Raw genomic sequence first — 20,158 nt, 5'->3', positions numbered from 1 at the left:
GTAACAACATAATTTCTGTGCATTTACATTTCTGAACTACTACTATACTACTAATGAAACATGCTACCAAAGAAGAAACAGAAACACTTTATTAGCAAAACAGTCTTTTATTAGAAATATCTTGTATAAAAATGAACATGCTCTACACATTTTTTCTATAGATAATTCATAAATATCCAGGCACTGTAATTCTTTTTTATCTTTCTTTTTTAAATAATTCAGTACATAAAGCAGACATGATCAATCCATTTTAATAACGTACATTAACTTGCCATTTAATTTCAGTCAGCACTTACATATTCTATTTTGTAACACAGACAAAGTGTTTTAGAAAAATAAAAAGGGGGTTGTGGCCAAAAAAGCAGTAAATTATCATATTCACAAACACAAACAATCCCACAAACAATACTTTATCAAATGATGAGGAAACAGCAATTTGCGGCAACACCTTAGACTTTTGTTGAAGCTGAGAGAATCATCAAAATATTAGTTATTTATAATCCTTTGCAGTAGTTTTCCTTCTGGACATTACACCTTTCTTTTAAAGTGTTCACATGACTTGTTATGGATTTTGACATGCAACATACAGATTTTTGCATTGCTGAGGATAACATTTAATGAGACAAGTTCCAGACAAATACTTTAGAGACTGGAGACAGAAATGAAGGTTGCACACAGAATTGTTAATTGTACATTGAGTCCTTTCTTCCCTATATTTGAACAGAATACACTTGAGAGCTAATGGATGCAAAACAAAAAAAACGCCATGAAGGATCCATGGAAAGAATGGCAGGGGCAGTTTAACGGGTATGAGGCACAGAATGAAGGCACCGGCCCTTTTTTATCATGCAGCTATACGTCTTCCTACTTCATCTAAAAACGAAAGGTTGTCAGTATTGGATAAATGTTTTAATGTATGTTAGACAGACTGTGAAGTGATTTTCATCTCAGTAAATGTTTAAAGCTGCATTAAGTGTTTTTTTTTTTTTTTTTTACCACTTTAGGGCAGAAAGACTCCCAAAAAAAAAAAAAAAAAAAGCAGAAACACAAACCTGTGACATCACTGGATCATTAACATATTAGCAAACAACTTCCTATTTGGACATACACAGAACAACATGGGTATCCTGTTGGTGCCATCCCTCTGACCATCGGACAAATCTTAGTCTAATATTTAGTGACCTTTGAGCTCTGTTCCGTTTCCACCAACTTCTGTGAAAGAATATCTTGATCTTTAACTTGCTAGATGCTAAATCAGTCACTGGTTTACTGAATATCTTTGCTGGGAAGGTGGGGTGCCGCAGTTGTATCTGAGCGTGTTTGCTGGAAACAAGTGCCCGTACTTTTATAGCAGGACAGGGCTCTCCAAGCATTTCGCTCGCATATGTGAGCAAAAAGTAGTGTGTGAATGTGTAAAATTATTTGGGCATACCGCTCTGAGTGACTTGGAGTTCCTAGGGATGCTGGTTTCAAACTGGTTCTAAATTTGTACGGACCAGCATTTTATTGTTACTGGAAGGGACCAGTGAGAGAGATTAGCGGATTGGAAGATATGATTATGGTGTTTTTACAGCGTCTCCTCTGTCTTTCGTCTTTCGCGCACTTCCTCCACACACACAGAGCAGACAGCAGAGCAGAGAAGCCGAGGACGAGAACATGACATCGGGAAAGTTGACAGCGATGATGCTTGTTACTGTACTTGCAATTAAACCTTAGTGAGTAAAATGCCAATAAGAGTAATCCGTCAAAACACCCGTTAAATGAGCATAAACTTTCAGAAAAGAAATATTTAGCTTTACCCACAGTCTCCCATCCACCACGGGTATGTGTTAACCATAGCAAGCTTGTTAGGCTAAAAGCAAATTGCCGTTGTTCAGCCTAATTCACCACATATCCTAAAACTGAGCAAACTCTTGTAGACTTTCTGTCTGGGACAGCAGACACCTGCAAACTAGCTTCTCCTGCCTGTATCAGTGGTTCCTCCCCAGCAATGAATCCACATAGTGACTGATGTCTATGTTCTATGTTCTTAACCCAGTGTTTTAATGTCAGGAATATTATTTATTTTATTTAGATTTTACATGCGTTACTGAGGAGATACATATTAATGGGTTTAGATGGTGACTTTGTTGTTGTAGATTTTGCTGTTGCTGCCCTAGAAATAGTATTTTTTTTATATTTAAAATGTAAATTATTCTAATCCTTTACTCACACTATTCTTTTTTTAAATTTGTTAGTAATAAAAAAAAAGAACTAATAAGAGGAGGATCAATTAAGCACAGATAAAGTATCGATAAGAGTAGTAGAATTGAGGATATCTGACACTCTTATTAACAAAACTAAGTGTACACAACATTCTGGTAGTAGCTTCTCATTTTTAGCTGGTGTTGATCGTCGCTTTCACCGGTTACAATGAAAATACAGTTCATATCAGCTGTCGCTAACTAACATGAACTCCATGACTAGCTTGGTACTGGATTCAAATTGGACAAAATGCCATCGAAACACCAACCCTATTTTCAGAGTCCTAAAATTAATGAATAGACTCTATGCTGTTTGAAAAGGGATGCATTAATGAAGCACAGTGCAACCTGGTCCTCCGAAGTACATCTAATATTTTTAAAGAGATGCATTAATGCTATTTCTTTTCTTGCCCCTAAATTTTTAGCTCTGCCCCTAATTTTTTTAATTTTTGGGCGAGAGTGCCCTTAAAAATGTAAGCATAGAGCCCTGCAGGGGATTGTTGACAGCCTTAACGCTCTACCCTATAGTCTATAGACAAAGAGGCAAAATAATGAGCTGAGTGAGGCTAAAAACCGCATATAGCTGCAGACTTTACTGTTAATTCTCAGTGAGATCAGCACTATGATCGACACTGTTACTTAATGCAGGTTTACTCTAATAAAGTCTAATAAGGCTTAATGAAGTGGCTATTTCACGTATGCATATGTGAAAATCTGACAGTTACCAAAATCCTATTCCCAAGGATTGTGGAGAATATATTTAAATGTAACATAACAAAGGCTATATTGAGTCTGTTTAAAAAAAATAACACTCCTTATGAAATGCTGCGTACAATATGTCATCAACCTAAATATCTTTGAACATTCTGGCTCTTTGATGGAGCTGTGCTTGCAACTTCTCCAAATGTGTCTTCATGCTGAGCCTAATTGTGCTCCCAAAATACTTTTAAAGCCCTCATTAATCATTTCTACTACAGCCTCAAAATTCATGATGCAGAAGAGGGAAAAAAATGTATCTACTGGTGTGCTGTGTTATTTCTTCAAAAATCAAGCATTTCATCGAGAACACGCTTATTGACAGAGTATACTGTCTCAACTGAAATATTCTTGTCCCACTGCAGTAAAAAATTAAGGAGGTATTCATGGGACGGAGTTCTATATCTCTAAACATAAAAACACAAATACAGAAAACACAGGGTAATATGGAAACAAACTTAGATGACTGCATTATTGTCAAGAACTGCACCTTCGCTGTTGGATGGGATGGAAGTTAAAAGTAATTCAGCAGTTTCTTACACTCATCCAACTGCTTGACTTTGAGAAGGCTTCAACAAGTGCATGATAAATAAGGGCCAATAAATCTGGGATGTTTAAAATATGCTTTGTCAACGCTCCAAGTCCTGGCTGACATTTATGTAGTGTGGTGTAAACGATAAAGGTTTGGCTCCTTTTGCGTTCGCTATTACTCTTTATTCAGCAGAGGGTAACCCAGTAGGTAATGGTCCAAAATGACATCTCCACTGTGAATGACAACCATGACGAATGTTACATTCCATAGACGTTGACAACACAGCACAGTACACGTGATGCTCCCACAAGCATGCTCTGGGACTGTACACTAGGTTTGCCAAGATGATGGCGCTGTCGTCATTATTATGAAACATTTTATAAAAAAAACTGGGATGACCCACTGCTTTATTTTCAGGTGTTTCGGATATGGTTAGTTCATGTAGGAATACTGAAATGTACTGTAGTAAGGCATGTACAGTTTGAAGAGTACTGCAGCTTTCAACTCCAATAATACCAGTAACCAAAAATAATGAATATATTTTTATACTTTTTCATCTCGTCAACTGCATCTGACTAGTGCAAAAACAGAACACTTTTTTTTCCCTGTTTTTGTTGAAATGAGAGAAACGATCCAGCCTCAGAGAGAACTGAAACTGTGTGCTATACACTTCAGAAGGAAAACATACCGTAGGCTCCAGGTGGTTCGCTCAGCCTGCATCTGGAAACGTCACTGCTCAACACTCATTTGCGTCTCAGAGAGGGTGGGAAGAGGAAAATTAAATGTCCATCCTCCCTCCTGCAAATCTAGTAATTTCTCATAAATTTGTCATTCGAGCCTTTACCTGCTTCTCTAGAAAAATATGACATCCTTTCTATGGAGGGACAAATTCCCATCTTTCCACCCCAGTCCTCTCTGCTGTAGAATCTTTGAAGTCTTCCAGTATTTCCACATTATTCCCCAGAATCAGGTGATTTCTCCTCAGGCAGGCCCTTGCTCTGCTTCCACGGTTTGTCCCTGTCTTAGATGGCATGGTTACTGTAGCTTATGTATGTCTGCTTGGAGGCCAGCACTGCAAGGAAAAGTGTAGGAGAAAGAAGAAAAGGGTTAAAAATGCAGTGGTTGAGATTCAAATAGACGTGAAACTGTAATCTTTCAGAGCACATGTTGGAGTCCAAATTGATGGGATGCTCTATTTATGGATGAATTCATCAATGAGAGCAGATTCAACCAATTATAATAGCAGGGTGTTATAATATAAAAATTGTATAAAAAGGAATGGCATCTCCTCTATCATTGTATTGCATGTAAACTGAAATGTGTCATTTGTGAAGTTGAAGACAGTAGAAATGTCTGTTTCAGAGGAAACTGTTATAGGTATGTAAAATAAAAATAGTTTAGGGCTGCAACCAATAATTACTTTTATCATCAATTAGTCTTCACATTGTTTTTGTCAAGTTCTCAAATAACTGTTTTAATCTATTAAACATCAAAAAAATTGTTTAAAAAATTTTCATCACAATTTTTTAGAACTCATATTGGTTGTTTTGTCTGAACCAACCCTGAAACTGAAAGATATTCAGTCTGCAATATTACACAGAGAAATCCTCATACTTGAAAGAATGGAACCAGATAATATTTGGCATATTGGCTTGAAAAATGAAGAGATGCCCATTAATTTTTTCTGTCAATCGAAATTTTACGATTGATTACGATTGAAAGTTATAATATTGGGGGGAAAAAAATTACTGTTGAATGTTACAAGTGAAGCACTGATTGCTTTTGCACATTTTAAAACTGCAGACATTTTAACAACATACTACCAATGAAATATTGATCAAGACACTGATGCAGAATCGGTCAGAATCACTGGCTGTTGCAATGGTCTTTCCAGTGTAAGTGCCTGCTATTACAGTATTCATGAAATCGGGGAAAACTCTGTCACAATTTCCTCGCAGCTGATTATATCATTACTTTGTATCAAAAAAAGCACTTTATACAGTCACCGAGCAGATCACAACATTGGTATAGAATACAATAGTAATCATTCAAATGCAAGTCTTTTACCACATGCAAAGACCTGAGATTTCTCTGTGCACCAAGCAATGCATGCAGCAGTCAGTCACTGTCTCACCACTTTGAATTGTAATTGCGTATTCGATGTACAATGCTATTAAGGCAATATGTGATCTGACTTGGCACCGTAAGAGTTGTCATCAATGTGTGATAGTAGTGCTCGTTTTTCTTGAATATTCTTTTCAAGTTTCGTTGAATTCGATCTCAGCTGCGATTAAAACACATAAGACATGTGACTGGAGGGCAGACCACAGAGGCCATAACAAGCCCAAACTGCTGGTCAAATGTGACCGCCATACCGTAAAGTACCTGTTTGTATGTGGGCCGTCATGCTTGTCTGCACACATGTCTATGTGCAAGTGTCAGCGTGTACCTGTGTTTCATTTTTTAAATAAAACTGTCCTCAGTGAGCATGCTCAGTGGAGGTAATCACAGTACAAATCTGCCAATCTGCCCACAGCAGCCTTGGCTGATTGAATATGTCTGAGGGGATGAATCCAATCAGAAGACAGCTGAAAGCCGGAGTCAGGGCAAAAGTGCTGTAGAAGAGAGATGTGTAATGGTAAACATTTCTGTATATTCGTCAGTGCCACGTTAGGTGTGTGAATGTGGGCGGCATTCTCACCATTTCATCCAAAGCATCTCTTCCAAAAGAAGCATTGATAAATGGACCTTATTTGAATATTTATGTGCTGCGAGGCCAAGATAAAGAATAGATGGTCCAGAAAGAATTGGAGCTGGCAGACCCATCTGTCTTTTCCTGTTCACTCTTATTGTTGTTGTTGTCCCATTACCACATATTCCTTCTTTTGTCAACAGGGAAACAAATTACAGGGGACACATGGCTATCGCTTGTCTCTTGCACTCAGGCAGAGTGGTGTCATCTTCCCACATTAACGGGCTTTACCATTCCGATTGGCCCTTTTACAGCACCGCACACCAATATTGTCTATCCAGGTTAATGTCTGTTGGTCAGGGGTGGATTTGTGAGGGTGTGATTACTGCCTTGTGCCATTCAGAGTGCTGTATTTTAGCCAGGGGCAGCGGGGATGCTTTGTGCGTAGTATACTGTTTGCAGGCACGGGTGTTGTGGTGAACATTAGCAGAAATTTTTCTGGGGGGAAAAAAAAGTGGTCATAAATAATAAAAGGGCAAAATCATTGTCTAATCAGGTTACCTGAGAGTCTAAAGTCCTTCACAAGGCTCCCTTCCCTCAACACAGTCTGACACATAAGCACAAAGAGCATTTGTTAGATTAACAGTTCAAACCAGAGCATGAGAATCAGCACCTATGTATGGGCTCTATAATAGGATAAGTTACAACAACTCCATTCTCAGGTCAAAAACAAAGGCATACAGTACATGCAAGTGTGGGTGCAGGCTTTGTAGTCCTAATACACATCATTCTGTACTGTTCAGCTTGTCAGAGTATAAATCAGGACCTTCAGTAATCGGAACATGTGGGGTTTCTTAATTGGATTTAAACCTGCCCCTACACAGGGACTGCCTACTCATATATTTTGTCCTGGTTGTTGAAATATCCTCTTTTCCACCACTGAGCCACCCGTGTCTTTCGTTGCTTTCAAAATCAGAATAGTGTGGGCACTCTGTCACACCTCCTTATTCATAAACCCCGTGTGGTGAGAGTTGGTGAGAATAGAACCGTTTTTCTCTCCCGTGTCCTCAAAATGCTGGATTATCCTGGTGAAACAGAAAAGTTACTTCCTGCCTTTTTGAAACACATTTTTAGTATTTCCAGTGTAGAACATAACAAAATTTAAACTATTATTGAACCTTGCCTAATCTAAGAAGAGTAAGATATTGTATTATTAAATCAATAAACTAAAGGCTGTAAGCGTTAGTTTGGCCTTCCACTGATCAATGAAATCCTTTGAATAATAGGGAACTGGGAGAACCCTAATCCTATGCTAGCAAGAGGCTAATTTGAAATCAGTTTCTGTTTATGTCATTGTCAGCGGCCCCTGTTCAAAGAGAAGCCACAGTGTAACAGCGCTTTAGCTTGCACTGAAACAGCACCCTAATTTCTCATATACTCATATAACGCTTGCTAATTTCCAAAACTGCTTAAGTGCAATATAATATTGCCATCAATTATGTTGTCACCTAAAAAGGAGTTAATTACTTCGAATAGACATGTTTTCTATAGCTGCTATTATTCTACACAAGTAGCTCATTGCATCAGCATGAAAATCAACTACTGGTTGAGGTCTTTTTTTCGCCTTTCCTGTCTCTTTATTGCTCCACCAGGCGTGATACCAACCTTGTGTTTCAAGACTTTCACAGAGTTCAGACTTGGCCTCTCCATTTGGCCTCAGGCCACCTTTGGGGTTGAACTTGTTGGACATGGTGGCTGCAGTGACCACAGCCTTCAGACTGCGCTTGCGCTTGGGCACGTTCTGCTCTGGATGGAAGAGAACCACGTACACCTTAGGCATGTAGAGCATTCCCAGCGAGACAGACGCACTGAGGCTTACGGAGATGGTCAGAGTTGTGGTCTGGATATACATCTGTATTGTGGAAGAGATGACAGTGGAGACAAAACAGAATCATTTGTTGAGGCCACCCTGAGTAATGGGCAGTGATGTTCTAGTTTTTTTTAGAATCTCATGTTAGGCTGATCACACAATATTGAAGGTTGAACCTGCACAGTTTGAATTTAGTCCATCAAGGAAAATCTGATTCACATCTATTATTCTGAGAGACAATTTTCTAATAAAGCAACAGAGAGAAGAATGGTTTCTGGGGCATGTGATGACTGAGGCTTTAAAAAGTCTTCCATGTATGACAGATACTGCAAGTCATATGTGAATAGCGGAGGATAATATTTTCATGTAAATCACAGCTTCTTATGTAGACACACTTAAGTTTGCACCACTCTCAGTATCCCATAATCATCACATAATAAGACATGGTGATGGCATACAGTGCCTTTTATTCCTATTCTTTCATTTTCATGTGCCGGGTTTATCACTCCTGAGCTCTGCTTTCTTTGGTTTGTTTGTGTATTTATGATATACAACTAATATAAGTGCTCCCCTAATGGGTGTCTATGTATTCTGCGTATAAATGTCTAAAATCCCAGGGTAAAAACAACAGCATAGGGATTGTGTACTCTCTGAAGCCAGTGACAGCTGCAACTCACAGCTGGGTAGCAGATATATAGCTACAGGCAACAACAATGGAGCAGAAAGAAACATCCTACAGCATATTGAAAGTGCCTGCCAGTGATTTTTCATTTATGATAATCATCCCAGTGCTCATACACAGTCCAGCTCTGATTTGTTGATGTAAGGAATGTAGTGAGTCGGTGCAGGGGCTGTAAAAATATAATAGGGATTTAAAATACTGATACATGAATATGAAATTCTTTGAATATTAATTGAAGCTGCCTAAACCAAATAAAGAAATGATATAGAAACATGATTTCTTCAATTTAAAGTTGTAGTTTCGTGAGCAAACAATTAAAACCCATCAAAGGAATCAGAAGACTTGTTTCTAAGTGAGCCGACTCCATCTTTTCACAGTACTCTACTTTCAAAAATATTAATTAGAAAAAAGAGGAAGAAGAGAACAACTGATTTATTCCTCTTGGATGAAAATTGCTGGGGTCATCTGAAGTTGGTGAACACAAAGTGAATAGTGTACAGTGGAAACACAGCTGGCAGACATCCTTCAAAGAGATCTGCCTGAGGTTTTTTTCTGACATTACACTCTCAGACATCACAAATGACTGAGTCGTTTGGCACGGGAATAGCCCACAGGGCCCTGAACCAGGCCAGCATGTCAACAGTTATAGATGAGATTTCCCGACATGGGGTTATGACATACATTGTTTGTATGTGAGCCTACATACAAACCATTTTATACAAACCATTTTAACTTTCAAGCTGAGACTTTTAAAAGTCTCAGCTTGAAAGTTTAAGCTTTAGGTAAGTGTCAGTTAGTGTTACTCTCGCAAGATAGGAGGTATTAATCGAACTGCATATGTTTTCAGTCGAGCATTCGTGTAGCTTCACTTTAGCTATCTTGAGTGTTTTTGTACAGGTGGGGCATTGATTTGTAGGGCATTCAGTCAGTTCAAGTGAGAAAGCAAAGATGTACAAAATGAAATAAATAGCATGACCTTTCATACAGTGACTATAATGATAAAGTAAAAAAAAAAAAAAAAACTATAGAGAATGCCTTGCACAAATTAAGTCCCCTTAAGCCATGTCAGTTGAGGTAAAAAGATGTCAGTGCAAAATGGAAGTGACGGGGTATTGTATTCTCTCATACTGCAAGCGGCACATGAGCATTCCTTGGCGATAGAAGGGGAGTGTTGTAATCTCCTGAGAAGATTACACGTGGCCTGGGGTGAGTGCGGAACAATATTGCTACCCCTCTGGGGTACAGAGTGGAGTCACTCTGTGAGGGTAGCCAAGACCCTTGTCCACTTCCATCGGCCCTGGTGACATAAATTTTCCTGACACGCTGATATGATTGCCAATCTGCTCCATCGGCACAGTGAGAGAACAGGGCTGGGGACAGAAACCATTATGAAGTTTCTTTGAAGCAGGATTGCTCCTTTTTGTCATTAAGCATCAAATCTCTGGTCCAGACAGCTGCCAGTGCTGTCCCTACCTATACGCAAAACATGTGAGCTGAAACACACTTCCATAGCTCTTCCTCCTCTTCCTCGTATCTAAATATTTTGGCTTAGGTTTTTCTGAATATACAAGAAATTACATTAAATTGCTTACAAAATATTTTTTTGTCTATACGTCCTGTTTGCCCCAGCACAACATGGGCCTTTTTCACAGCAGACATTTTGACATGTCGCAGTTGAAAAGCAAAAGTGAAAAATAACAAAATAAATAAATTCCATGCGGCTACCTTGGTTTCGGGCTCCTAGTATTGTACATGCGCTGGCTCACTGTCACGTTGCCGTGGCCTACTGGGATACTTGAATGGAATGGAGCCATCATAGTAATTAGTAGCACCTATGCTATTCCTACTATGACAAGTCAAAATATCTGCTGTGAAAAATGCCTATAGACCTTTTTCACAGCAGATATTTTGGCATGTCATAGCAAGAAAAGCAAAGATGTAATTAATAACATTATATATGACTGTATTCCATCCAGCGTGCTATTATTTTGCATACTTGCTCACTGCCATGGCTTACTGAGAGACTTAATTGAACTGAGCCATCGTTAATGAAATTTGTATCATGCTTTTCCTGCTATGATAAGTCAGAATTTCTGATATGAAAAAGGCCTGTTAACTCAAATTTGGTTTCGTCCAAACATAGTGTCTGGTTCTTTGGAACACAATTTACAAGGCCAGATCATAGTGAGCCATAGAGTATCAGGTTTTCAATTATTAATAGATGGGCTACTGAATAATGAGTATTTCAGCAAAGCATATACATTTTATTCACATTCAACATAATGGATTAATATTTAATGTTGTAAATAAGACAATACTAAATGAACAGGATACATTCCATCTGGGGAAATCGAAGTTGATTGCTTCTCAGAAAACTGGAAAATAAAATTTAAGTTTAGTGGGCCTTATTCAATCCTGATGTTTGGGTGTTTCTCATGATAGTTTATAGTTTGTGATTTTATTTTACAGCTAGACTGTCTAAAAAATTTTTTTTCATGTTGTATATCAATATGACCTTGATTGTCCAAATGCCAATTGGATTTTGTTGAAAACCTGTTAGACTGAGAGTTGAGTTCCTCTCTTAGTTTATCCACATGCTATTCCGTGGCAGAGATACAAATGAAGAACAGATTATTTGTATCTTGGCTGCCTGTTTCATCCCTGGCTGTGTTTATATGCTGATAACTTTAAACTGAGTGTCACTGTCAAATCATAAACCAGTTGACAGAATATCCTTTCCTCCTAGTATTGTATTCTCCACCAGCAATTTGACCAAATGGACTCTGGATTCTGCCACAAGGTGGTTCCATATTCATGGATAAAGTTGTTCTCTTTACTAGGCAGGCATTGTATTTATCAAAAGATGGTAATGCACTTTAGTAGTAAAAATAGTATTCTGGAAGAACGATAATCTCCGAACATTTTTGTTGGCAACTGGATAATGTTGTTAATGTTACTGATTTACTACAAGTATATTTTTTTTAAACTGCGGAGAACAAAAAGTGTGTCCCTCCCTCAAAGGGCACATTACCCATAGCCTTTGTCCAATAAACGCTTTCTATCTTTTAATAGGTGTTGAGGCATTTGCCTATACTATTATTTTATTAGTACCCAATGCAGTTTAAAGGCTGTCTAGTTTGTTATGGTGCAGTGCCATAGCATTCCCACACTGATGCTTGTATTGCAACCGGTAGTTTGACTATTCCACTCTCTGCTTTTTTAATGTACTTATGTATTGAACAAACTCAAAATTAGCACAGTTACAGCTAATTTGTGATTCAATTTCAGCTGACAAGAAAAATTAATTTTATGCTACTTCACAAAAACGCGTTATTTCTCTCTGTGTGCTTGAATGTGCAGTGATTGACTACTGGGCATTCCCACCCAGTGAAGCTGAATCAAACACACAGAAATACAATTAAAGAAAAACAAATCCAAGCAAACTTGAGGTGAAACAATTATCCTCAAAAGTTGATTTTAAAAGCCTTGTACTCCTCACAGTGGAGCACAAACCCATCTTCTCACGATGAATAGTGGCAGCATCCACAAACACCGAGGGTTATGCTACACAACAAACATAACTTGAGTGGCCATTTTCTTCACAATGAGACACAAAGGAACTATAAAAGAACTCCAAATGGAAAACTGACCTCCAGAATGCACAATTAAATTAATTGACTTGCTGCCATTGTGCTCTTTGTAAATACAGTGAAATTGGGGAAAGCTAAGTGAATGTATTGGCTTCTGTGCATAGATGTAAAAAAATACAATGTAAGAATGGGGCAAACTTTGTTGGTTATTTTACACTTCCACAACATTTCAAATCCAATATTTACCTTTTCTGCTGATTGTGAGGTCCCAAAGAAGATGGGGATGAAGGCAAGCCATACAATGCAGGTGGTGTACATGGTGAAGCCGATGGGCTTGGCCTCGTTGAATGTCTCTGGAACCCCCCTGGTCTTGATGGCGTAAACTGTGCAGGTGACCATCAGCAGCATGCTATAACCCAGCAGACAGATGAGGGACAGGTCTGATATATCACATTTCAGAACACCACGGGCCAGTTCAGGATTAGCTGTACGCTGGTCCTCGTAGTCGATGATGGCTTGTGATGGGTCAACACCAAACCAGATGCACACTCCAAGGAGCTGCACTGATATCAGGCTGAATGTGATGACTAACTGGGACGCTGGGGAGATGAACCGAGGGGCACTGACCGACATCTTGCCCTGCTCAAAAATCCTGTAGATCCGATTTGTCTTGGTAAGCAGTGCTGCATAGCTTATACTCATACCCAGGCCCAGGAAAATCCTTCGCAGTGAGCATATAACCACATCAGGTGTGGAGATCATGAGGAATGTTGTAGCATAGCACAGAAAGATACCCGTCAGCAGCACGTAACTCAATTCTCGACCTGATGCCTTAACAATGGGTGTGTCATTGTAGCGTATAAAGGTTACCACCACAAACAGCGTGGCCATGATGCCCAGGACAGCGATGAGAACAGGGATGACTGCCCATGGGGAGCTCCACTCCAGCTTGACAATGGGAATGGGAACGCAGCCAGTGTGATTCTCATTAGGCCGCAAATCAAAGCGGCACATTTTGCAGGTGTAAGTGTCTGCCTGATACTGGTAACCATCACAATTCTCGCAGTGCCAACAACATGGAATTCCCTTCACTGTCTTCTTGCGCTGGCCAGGACGGCAGGGTTGGCTGCAAATAGAGGAAGGGACTTCTTGTGTTCCACCAGGCCACTGCATCTCATTCATCTGGAGGGAAAAGTGTGAGAAAGTAAAAGAATTTGCTGAAATGTCCACAATACAGTGTTATACTCACACACTCATATACACCTTGAAACCCAAACAAGGTTAAAAAAAAAAAAAAAAAAAAAAAAAAATCTGTGCAATTATTCAGTATTAATGCATTTGGACAAGTTCATAATCACAATTAAAAAGCACTTTTAAACTAGGATTAAACTAACCTTTAAGGGTCAGTATATCAAAAACAGTAACACAATTTGCTACATATTGTTTCACTAGCTACATATTAAACCCACTACATAATGCATGAGGGCACAGTTCAGTTAACACATGGTAGATTAGTTTACCCACAGAGACTGTAAATGGGATATTTATGGCAGCTTTTTTTTAAAATTTTTTTATCAACACATCAATGTGTAAACTCACTGAATTATAACTGAACAGGAAATGACAGATGTTTAATTGCTTCCATGGAATGTTGTGCCTACTTGAGGAACGATAAGTAAATAGAGTCTAGTTTCCTGGCACTGCAGTCTCAACACAGTGCAATGCAGTATCATGTGCCTGGGCTGTCGCATGGACCTTATGTATTTTTATTACAATGCAGTTTGCTTAGGGCCTTATTAAGAGAAACGGGGTTCAGATAGGGAAAAGGAGTATTCAGCTATTCAAATAACCATCTGGATGGTCCAGGTGATAGGAGGTGACTGCCATGCAGGTGAAGCTGATAAGTTGATCTGTGTGCAGCAGTAACTCAGGACCTTGATATCTACATTAACTAATACCATACCTACAGTATGTGGATTAACGAAATAAAAATACTTGGGGGTTCATGTATAAATGAATCATAACAACATAAATAATGCATTCGCATTTGTTACCCAAAAGGTTTGGCATTTAAAACAAAGCAGTTTTGAAAGATATGCAACATTGCAGATCTGTGCTCCATGTATATGTAAATGTTGATGACGAAACTGGTAAATCTGTATCATTAATGACTGCAAATGTCAATCTAAGGTTAATGCAGAAAGATGGCCTTGTCTTTTTACTCCATTGTAGACCTATTCATATGAGCATAATTGTCAGTGGAAATGTTGTGGAAATGCCGTACAACACATGCTGTATTGAGCTAACGCATTTGTTAGCCTGTATGTTTGTAAATTTCAAAGCCAATCAGAAAGAGGTGGATTTATTATTATTATACTGTCGACTGTTGCCCTATAAAACCCAACATTGGTAAGATGCCTTCCGCATAATCTTTGGTAGCAGTGATAAATTATGAGAAGGTGAATAGATGAAGCTCGACTATATGTGACAATATTCGAGTTGCCGTAAATGTCACAGATAATGGTTGCATGTCAAAAGGCTGCTTTGGCAGTGTTGAAAAAAAATAAATTGAAATGAGAAAGTATGTTTTGAGATCATGTTGGCTTTAGGTACAATTGATGAAGGGTGCACTTCATTGCAGTTTTTTTCTTTTAAATAACTGTGACAACTGTGATAACCTTTCTCTTCCAATTCCTCCACACAAGACTGATGGTCAGAATAATCATTATAGTTGTTGAGGCTGCTGATTGTAGTTTTAATGCTATGTTCTTTTTGTATTTTCTTGTCAAGACTCAATGAGTTGAATTAGTAATGAAATGCCAAATAGCCAAATACGGGATGTCTGATGATAGGTCATTTTGGCTGATGGTCAAAGTCTAATGTAGATAATGAGCCCGATGACCAGCACAAAAATCTGCCGCTCACATTATCAGAAAACTTTCACAATCTCCCGGACATATTGTATCCAGTATTGAAAATATTCCTACGTCTAAGTGAAGCTGATCTGTCCAATGGCCAATGATCTTGTACTCTGTGGTGTTATTTGTGATCTGGTATTGGTAGATTTCATAGCGACCAGGAGCATCTCCATTCACGTTGAAGACCACTGGTGTGCCAGCAATTCCTGAGGATGAAAAAGAAAAGAGGATAAAATTTGTTATTGTTCTTTTAAAGGGCAGACTGTAACTTAATGCAGAATTCCAGTGCTGGACAGTACAGTAAAAACTCCTATTCTCACAATGCCCTGAGATTAAATGGGGCTACAGGGGGACCTCAAGCCAATGTTTTATAGTGTTGATGATGGGAGCAAAATAGATGTTGACAGGCATGTTGTCCTGGTCCTTTGAGTAGAGCCAGGCTTGCTGTCTGTTCATGTTCCCATATCATTTCACACTCCTTCATTCTGCTTATTGCCCCATTGCTTGTTATCCACAAGGTCCCCATTCAAAGTGGTAACGAAATGACAGCACTGATTTTGATTACCACTTTGAGGTCTCTCTCATCCCTCTGCTTCCCATTTCTGTCTGTTTCTGAGCCAACCCATAAACCCAACTCCAGCCTAAAACTTGTTATGAAATTGTGGTGTGAGGGAATGAGGACTCGTAGATGTAGTGATAAGAGCCCACCCCAGAGCGTCTCTGAGGAAAGGACCATTAATAGCATTTCCATTTTTATTTTCTCCTACCAAATTTGTTTTCTCTTCTTCAAATGCAAACTGCTAATAGTCAGCAATTCTGCATGACTATGACTGCATGTTGAAATGGGGTTAGAAAAATGCTATTAGTTAACTATTAGCAGAAATGTGTTTTTAATTGCCCCCAGTTACTATTTGTGTGTTGTGTACAATAGATTGCAGAGTTACATCAAAGGGATAAGAATGCATTTTTTTTTCAACAGAAAAAGGATATACATCATGCCCAGACCCTTGACTCAGTGTTTTCAAGCTCCTGCATTTTATGAAAGAGTTGTTCATGTTCCATAAATATTGACTATACTCTGCTCTGTCATAAGAATTATTCATTTGAGTGTTTTATTCTCTTTAATAGGTCACAGTATTGACTGTTGATCTTTCTTTGAACCTGTGAATCAGAGTTGGAAACCTGTGTCTCAGACTTTGAGACTAGACTTGTTTTTTCCCCTCTGACAATTTGTGTGTGTCAGAGGTGAGATTAAAACCCATAGGGTGTAATTGCATTAACACAATCCTGCTGCATTATCTAGAGGGCATGTCTGACAACAACAGGCAGTCATGTAATTATGAAGATTTTCTTGCCCATCTCAGCAATACAGGGAATTGAGTTGGATGTATTTTCCTACTAATTTGATTGCCTCAATTGATTAGTTTCACCTCTTAACTTGTAGAAAGGCATTGCAGTTTTCATGCACAGCCAGCAAATATTAACAAACTGCTTGTTTAATAACCAGGTCAAATTTTTGAGTAAACGCTGCAAAAGAAAACTCTTCAGAATGAATATATAGGAAAAACCATCTACTGCCATCAGCTGCAGCTCTGCACAAATGCACTGAAAATGAAATGGTCACGGTAAAATTATCTGTTAATTTAACTCTAAATGTGCTAAACTGGATTCATGACAGTGTGTGTACAAGACTCTATGTTAATTCTGTATGGAGAGAAAATGCGTGCAGGTCAGTGTGTAGGCACTGTATTATCACTAACATGCAATTTCAAATCAGATGAAAAAATATATAAACACGATTAACGTTTACGCATTGTAGTTGAGCAAAGGCTGGGAAACTGGGCTTTGGTTTTTGCATTCCTTAAATTCAAATTAGTCTAAATTTTCCCAGTAGTAACTAGTCTGCTAGTTGAAATTACAAACCTGTTGATGTTTTTCTTAATTTTAAGGCTTTTGTATTGAAGACTGAGGCACATTTGAAAGCTATACTTAACCTCTCTTAAGAACTGATAATGTATCCAAACAAAACAGTAATTTTTAGGATGTCATGATTGCAGTTAAACAGGAATGACCCTTCCACTCCATTAAAAGCCATTAGCCAAAAAGCCACAAGAAATCTAATGTGTTTACAAATGTTGAATAAAAACTGATCAAAATAAAATACGGATTTTGCTGCTGAACTTTAAAAGGGTGGAGGTGGCGTCATTGAACTCAATTGGGGCGGCTGTGGCTCAGGTGGTAGAGCGGGTTGTCCACTGATTGCAGGGTAGGCAGTTCTATCCCCGGCTCCCGCTGTCTGCATGCCGAAGTGTCCTTGGGTAAGACACTGAACCGTAAGTTCCTCACTTGTCAGTCGATTTGGATAAAAGCCTCTGCCGAATGAGTAAATGTAAATATTATGTAATGTAATTTCTTTGATGAGGGCATTTGCTGAAAACTCAACAATGCACGTTAAAGAAAACTGAATTATCATGCTTGTTTCATTAAATGCAAAGATTAATTTAAAATACCAAGATTCAGAGATGAAAGACGCTGTAATTTATCTCTACTCTAAATGGAGGCCGAGCTTTACATGGTTATTAGATATTAAATTGGGCAGAGTTAGGGGCCAATGCTGTGGTTGATTATCTTTTCAGAGTTCTCTCTTCTTTTATGACACTGACGTCAGGAATAGTTTAGTTACAAACTGTATTGTATCCTCACCTTCGCCTATTGCTTAATATTTCTAATTCACAATCCAATATGAAGGAGTATATACACGCTTCAACTTGAAATCTTATTTCTATATTATTCTATTATATATAAATTAGTAATCAAACCTCATGAAACCCGGCAGCTTTAATTGACTATGTTGAAACCCTGATGTTACAGCAAATCTTTAATCACAAGTTTAAAACTGTTTTCCTATCAGCTTTATGTCTTGCAAGGTTACTTTGCATTTTGCGTGAAACGAAATGTCTTAAGCAAAGCATTACCGTTAAGTACTGCTTAGTATGTACTATTCCTGAATGTAACCAGCTGCAGTTTCCTTCAGCAAATAATCATACCATGCATCAATAAGTAGTAACTTCATCTACAATATCTGTAGTGCTTGGGCTTCCTCTTTCCTTTAGTCAGCATGGATGACTATAGACAATTCCCAGAATACACTGGGATCATGTAGAGTTTGCTGCTGTTTTCCTACAAACCTTTTAAATTCTCCATCCCTTTGAGCCGAGAGACTCTTAAAAGCAAGGCAGTATTCCGGTAATGTGTAGCATTGATTTTTGTAGCCATCCTTGTTCTAAACCCAATGGCTTTGGTGCTGACAAGCATTCCAGTAAAATAACACCATAAATGAAGGAATACATAAAGAATTGAAGTTTAATTTTTTGACAAAAATCTGTTGTACAGGTTTCTGAGCAAAGCGCTACTCCTTTGCTAGGAAAATGGATCCGTCTTGTAAAACTAAGCAAATATGACTTCAGAATACAACTCCAAACAATTTTTGGTTTTATTTTTTTATTTTACACAAATGAGGACTGACCTCCTTACATACTAATAAGCACACACAGTAAAAGGTAAACAGTGTTTTGACTTTGAAGATGGGGCCTACAGTAAACACTGCAGAGCGCTGCAGAGCTTCCTTTCAATATCCATTAGGCATGAAGAGTAACTTCTGCAAACCGAAGTGTCAAATTAATCTTTTAACATCCGCAGCGATAAATGTCATGTTGACTATATTTGAAACAAAAAAAAACCATGTTCATACATCCCTAACTTATATTATTGTTTTTCAGTGTTTTCTCTGGTAAACACCATAGCATTCCTTACGTGAAGGTTGTTTTTCCTCAGTTTAGTTAGAAACAAAATTGATCCCTGTTGCTGCCAACTCCTACTGTCACCCTGCGGAGGCTGTACTACCATGTGCCTTCATGGAATAATGAGTCCAATAAGTCCTCCAAACTAGGCAACAAATTAGGTTGTTTGTCATGGTCTTCCAAAATGGCACATACAAGCTTTCCTGATCTGACACCCTTATCAACAGGACAACATTGTTCATCAGCACTCTAAAGTAAGACCATGATCTATGCTGGTTGCTATGGTTGAGGTCTGGTTAAGGCGAATAGATAAAGCCCGATTTTAGTTCTGAACTAGTTACCCTATTTTGAGTTTCCCTATTCTGATAATCAGGCTGAATCTCTGATAGACAAGTTGTCGTTGGACATTCAGTCTTGACTGGAACTGTTCTGTGATACAAACTGAACTGCGCTACAGGACAGAGACCATATTTTCTGCATCTTGCAGGCATCTACGGCTCCATATTTTCCTTTTTTTTCTTCTTACTTTCCATTCATGGTTTTGGAATTGTTAGTGGGCAAAACCAACCTTGGGGTTCTGTGCTTATGTTCAGTGTGATCAGCCAGATCTCGGCAGGTCAGTTTATCCGTACAGTGCTAACTTGTTCAGGTCAAGCACTTAGGTTGAATAAGATGTGTTGTTGTCAAAAGACAAAATTCAATTTTAGCCCAGCTTTAGATTCAGGTACTAAAACTACTTGGTCAACAGTAGGGAACTGTCATGTTTAAATAACTACTTGGCTGAGGTTAGGAAAATATTACTGTTAAAAGGAACCAGTTTTTGCCATTGGTAGTCAATAGGGAAACGAACAGCTGTGTCTCGTGTTTAACCCGGGTTGACCCGTCTGTCCATCCAAACTTCCTCCCTACAAGGTTTTTACCCTTATTAATAATGGGGCACTAATTCTGCCATTCTTCATCTCATACAAGAGCCATAATTCACATGGCCACTGGAACTTCTTGTCAGTTAACTTAAACATTTGTCGTATATGGCATTTGAGCAAATGACAAAGGCCATAATTTTTCTTGTGAGGAA

At 38.5% G+C, this 20,158-nt stretch overlaps 1 protein-coding gene across 1 annotated transcript in view; it reads right to left on the bottom strand.

Moving 5' to 3' along the window:
• Positions 1 to 4,553: 4,553 nt before the first annotated feature.
• Positions 4,554 to 20,158, bottom strand: part of LOC120804238 (metabotropic glutamate receptor 4-like) — a 122,947-nt gene continuing 107,342 nt past the window's right edge. The window contains exons 7-10 of the mRNA XM_040153564.1: positions 15,353 to 15,489; positions 12,612 to 13,547; positions 7,889 to 8,135; positions 4,554 to 4,603 (exon numbers count right to left, since the gene is read on the bottom strand). Of these exons, the coding sequence (XP_040009498.1) occupies positions 4,554 to 4,603; positions 7,889 to 8,135; positions 12,612 to 13,547; positions 15,353 to 15,489 (1,370 nt within the window). The remainder of the gene's footprint in view (positions 4,604 to 7,888; positions 8,136 to 12,611; positions 13,548 to 15,352; positions 15,490 to 20,158) is intronic.

Source organism: Xiphias gladius, chromosome 18, assembly GCF_016859285.1.
Source record: "Xiphias gladius isolate SHS-SW01 ecotype Sanya breed wild chromosome 18, ASM1685928v1, whole genome shotgun sequence".
Taxonomy (NCBI): Eukaryota; Metazoa; Chordata; class Actinopteri; order Istiophoriformes; family Xiphiidae; genus Xiphias; species Xiphias gladius.
The sequence above is the reverse complement of the archived record's forward strand: the minus strand, read 5'-3'. Positions and strand labels throughout refer to the sequence as shown.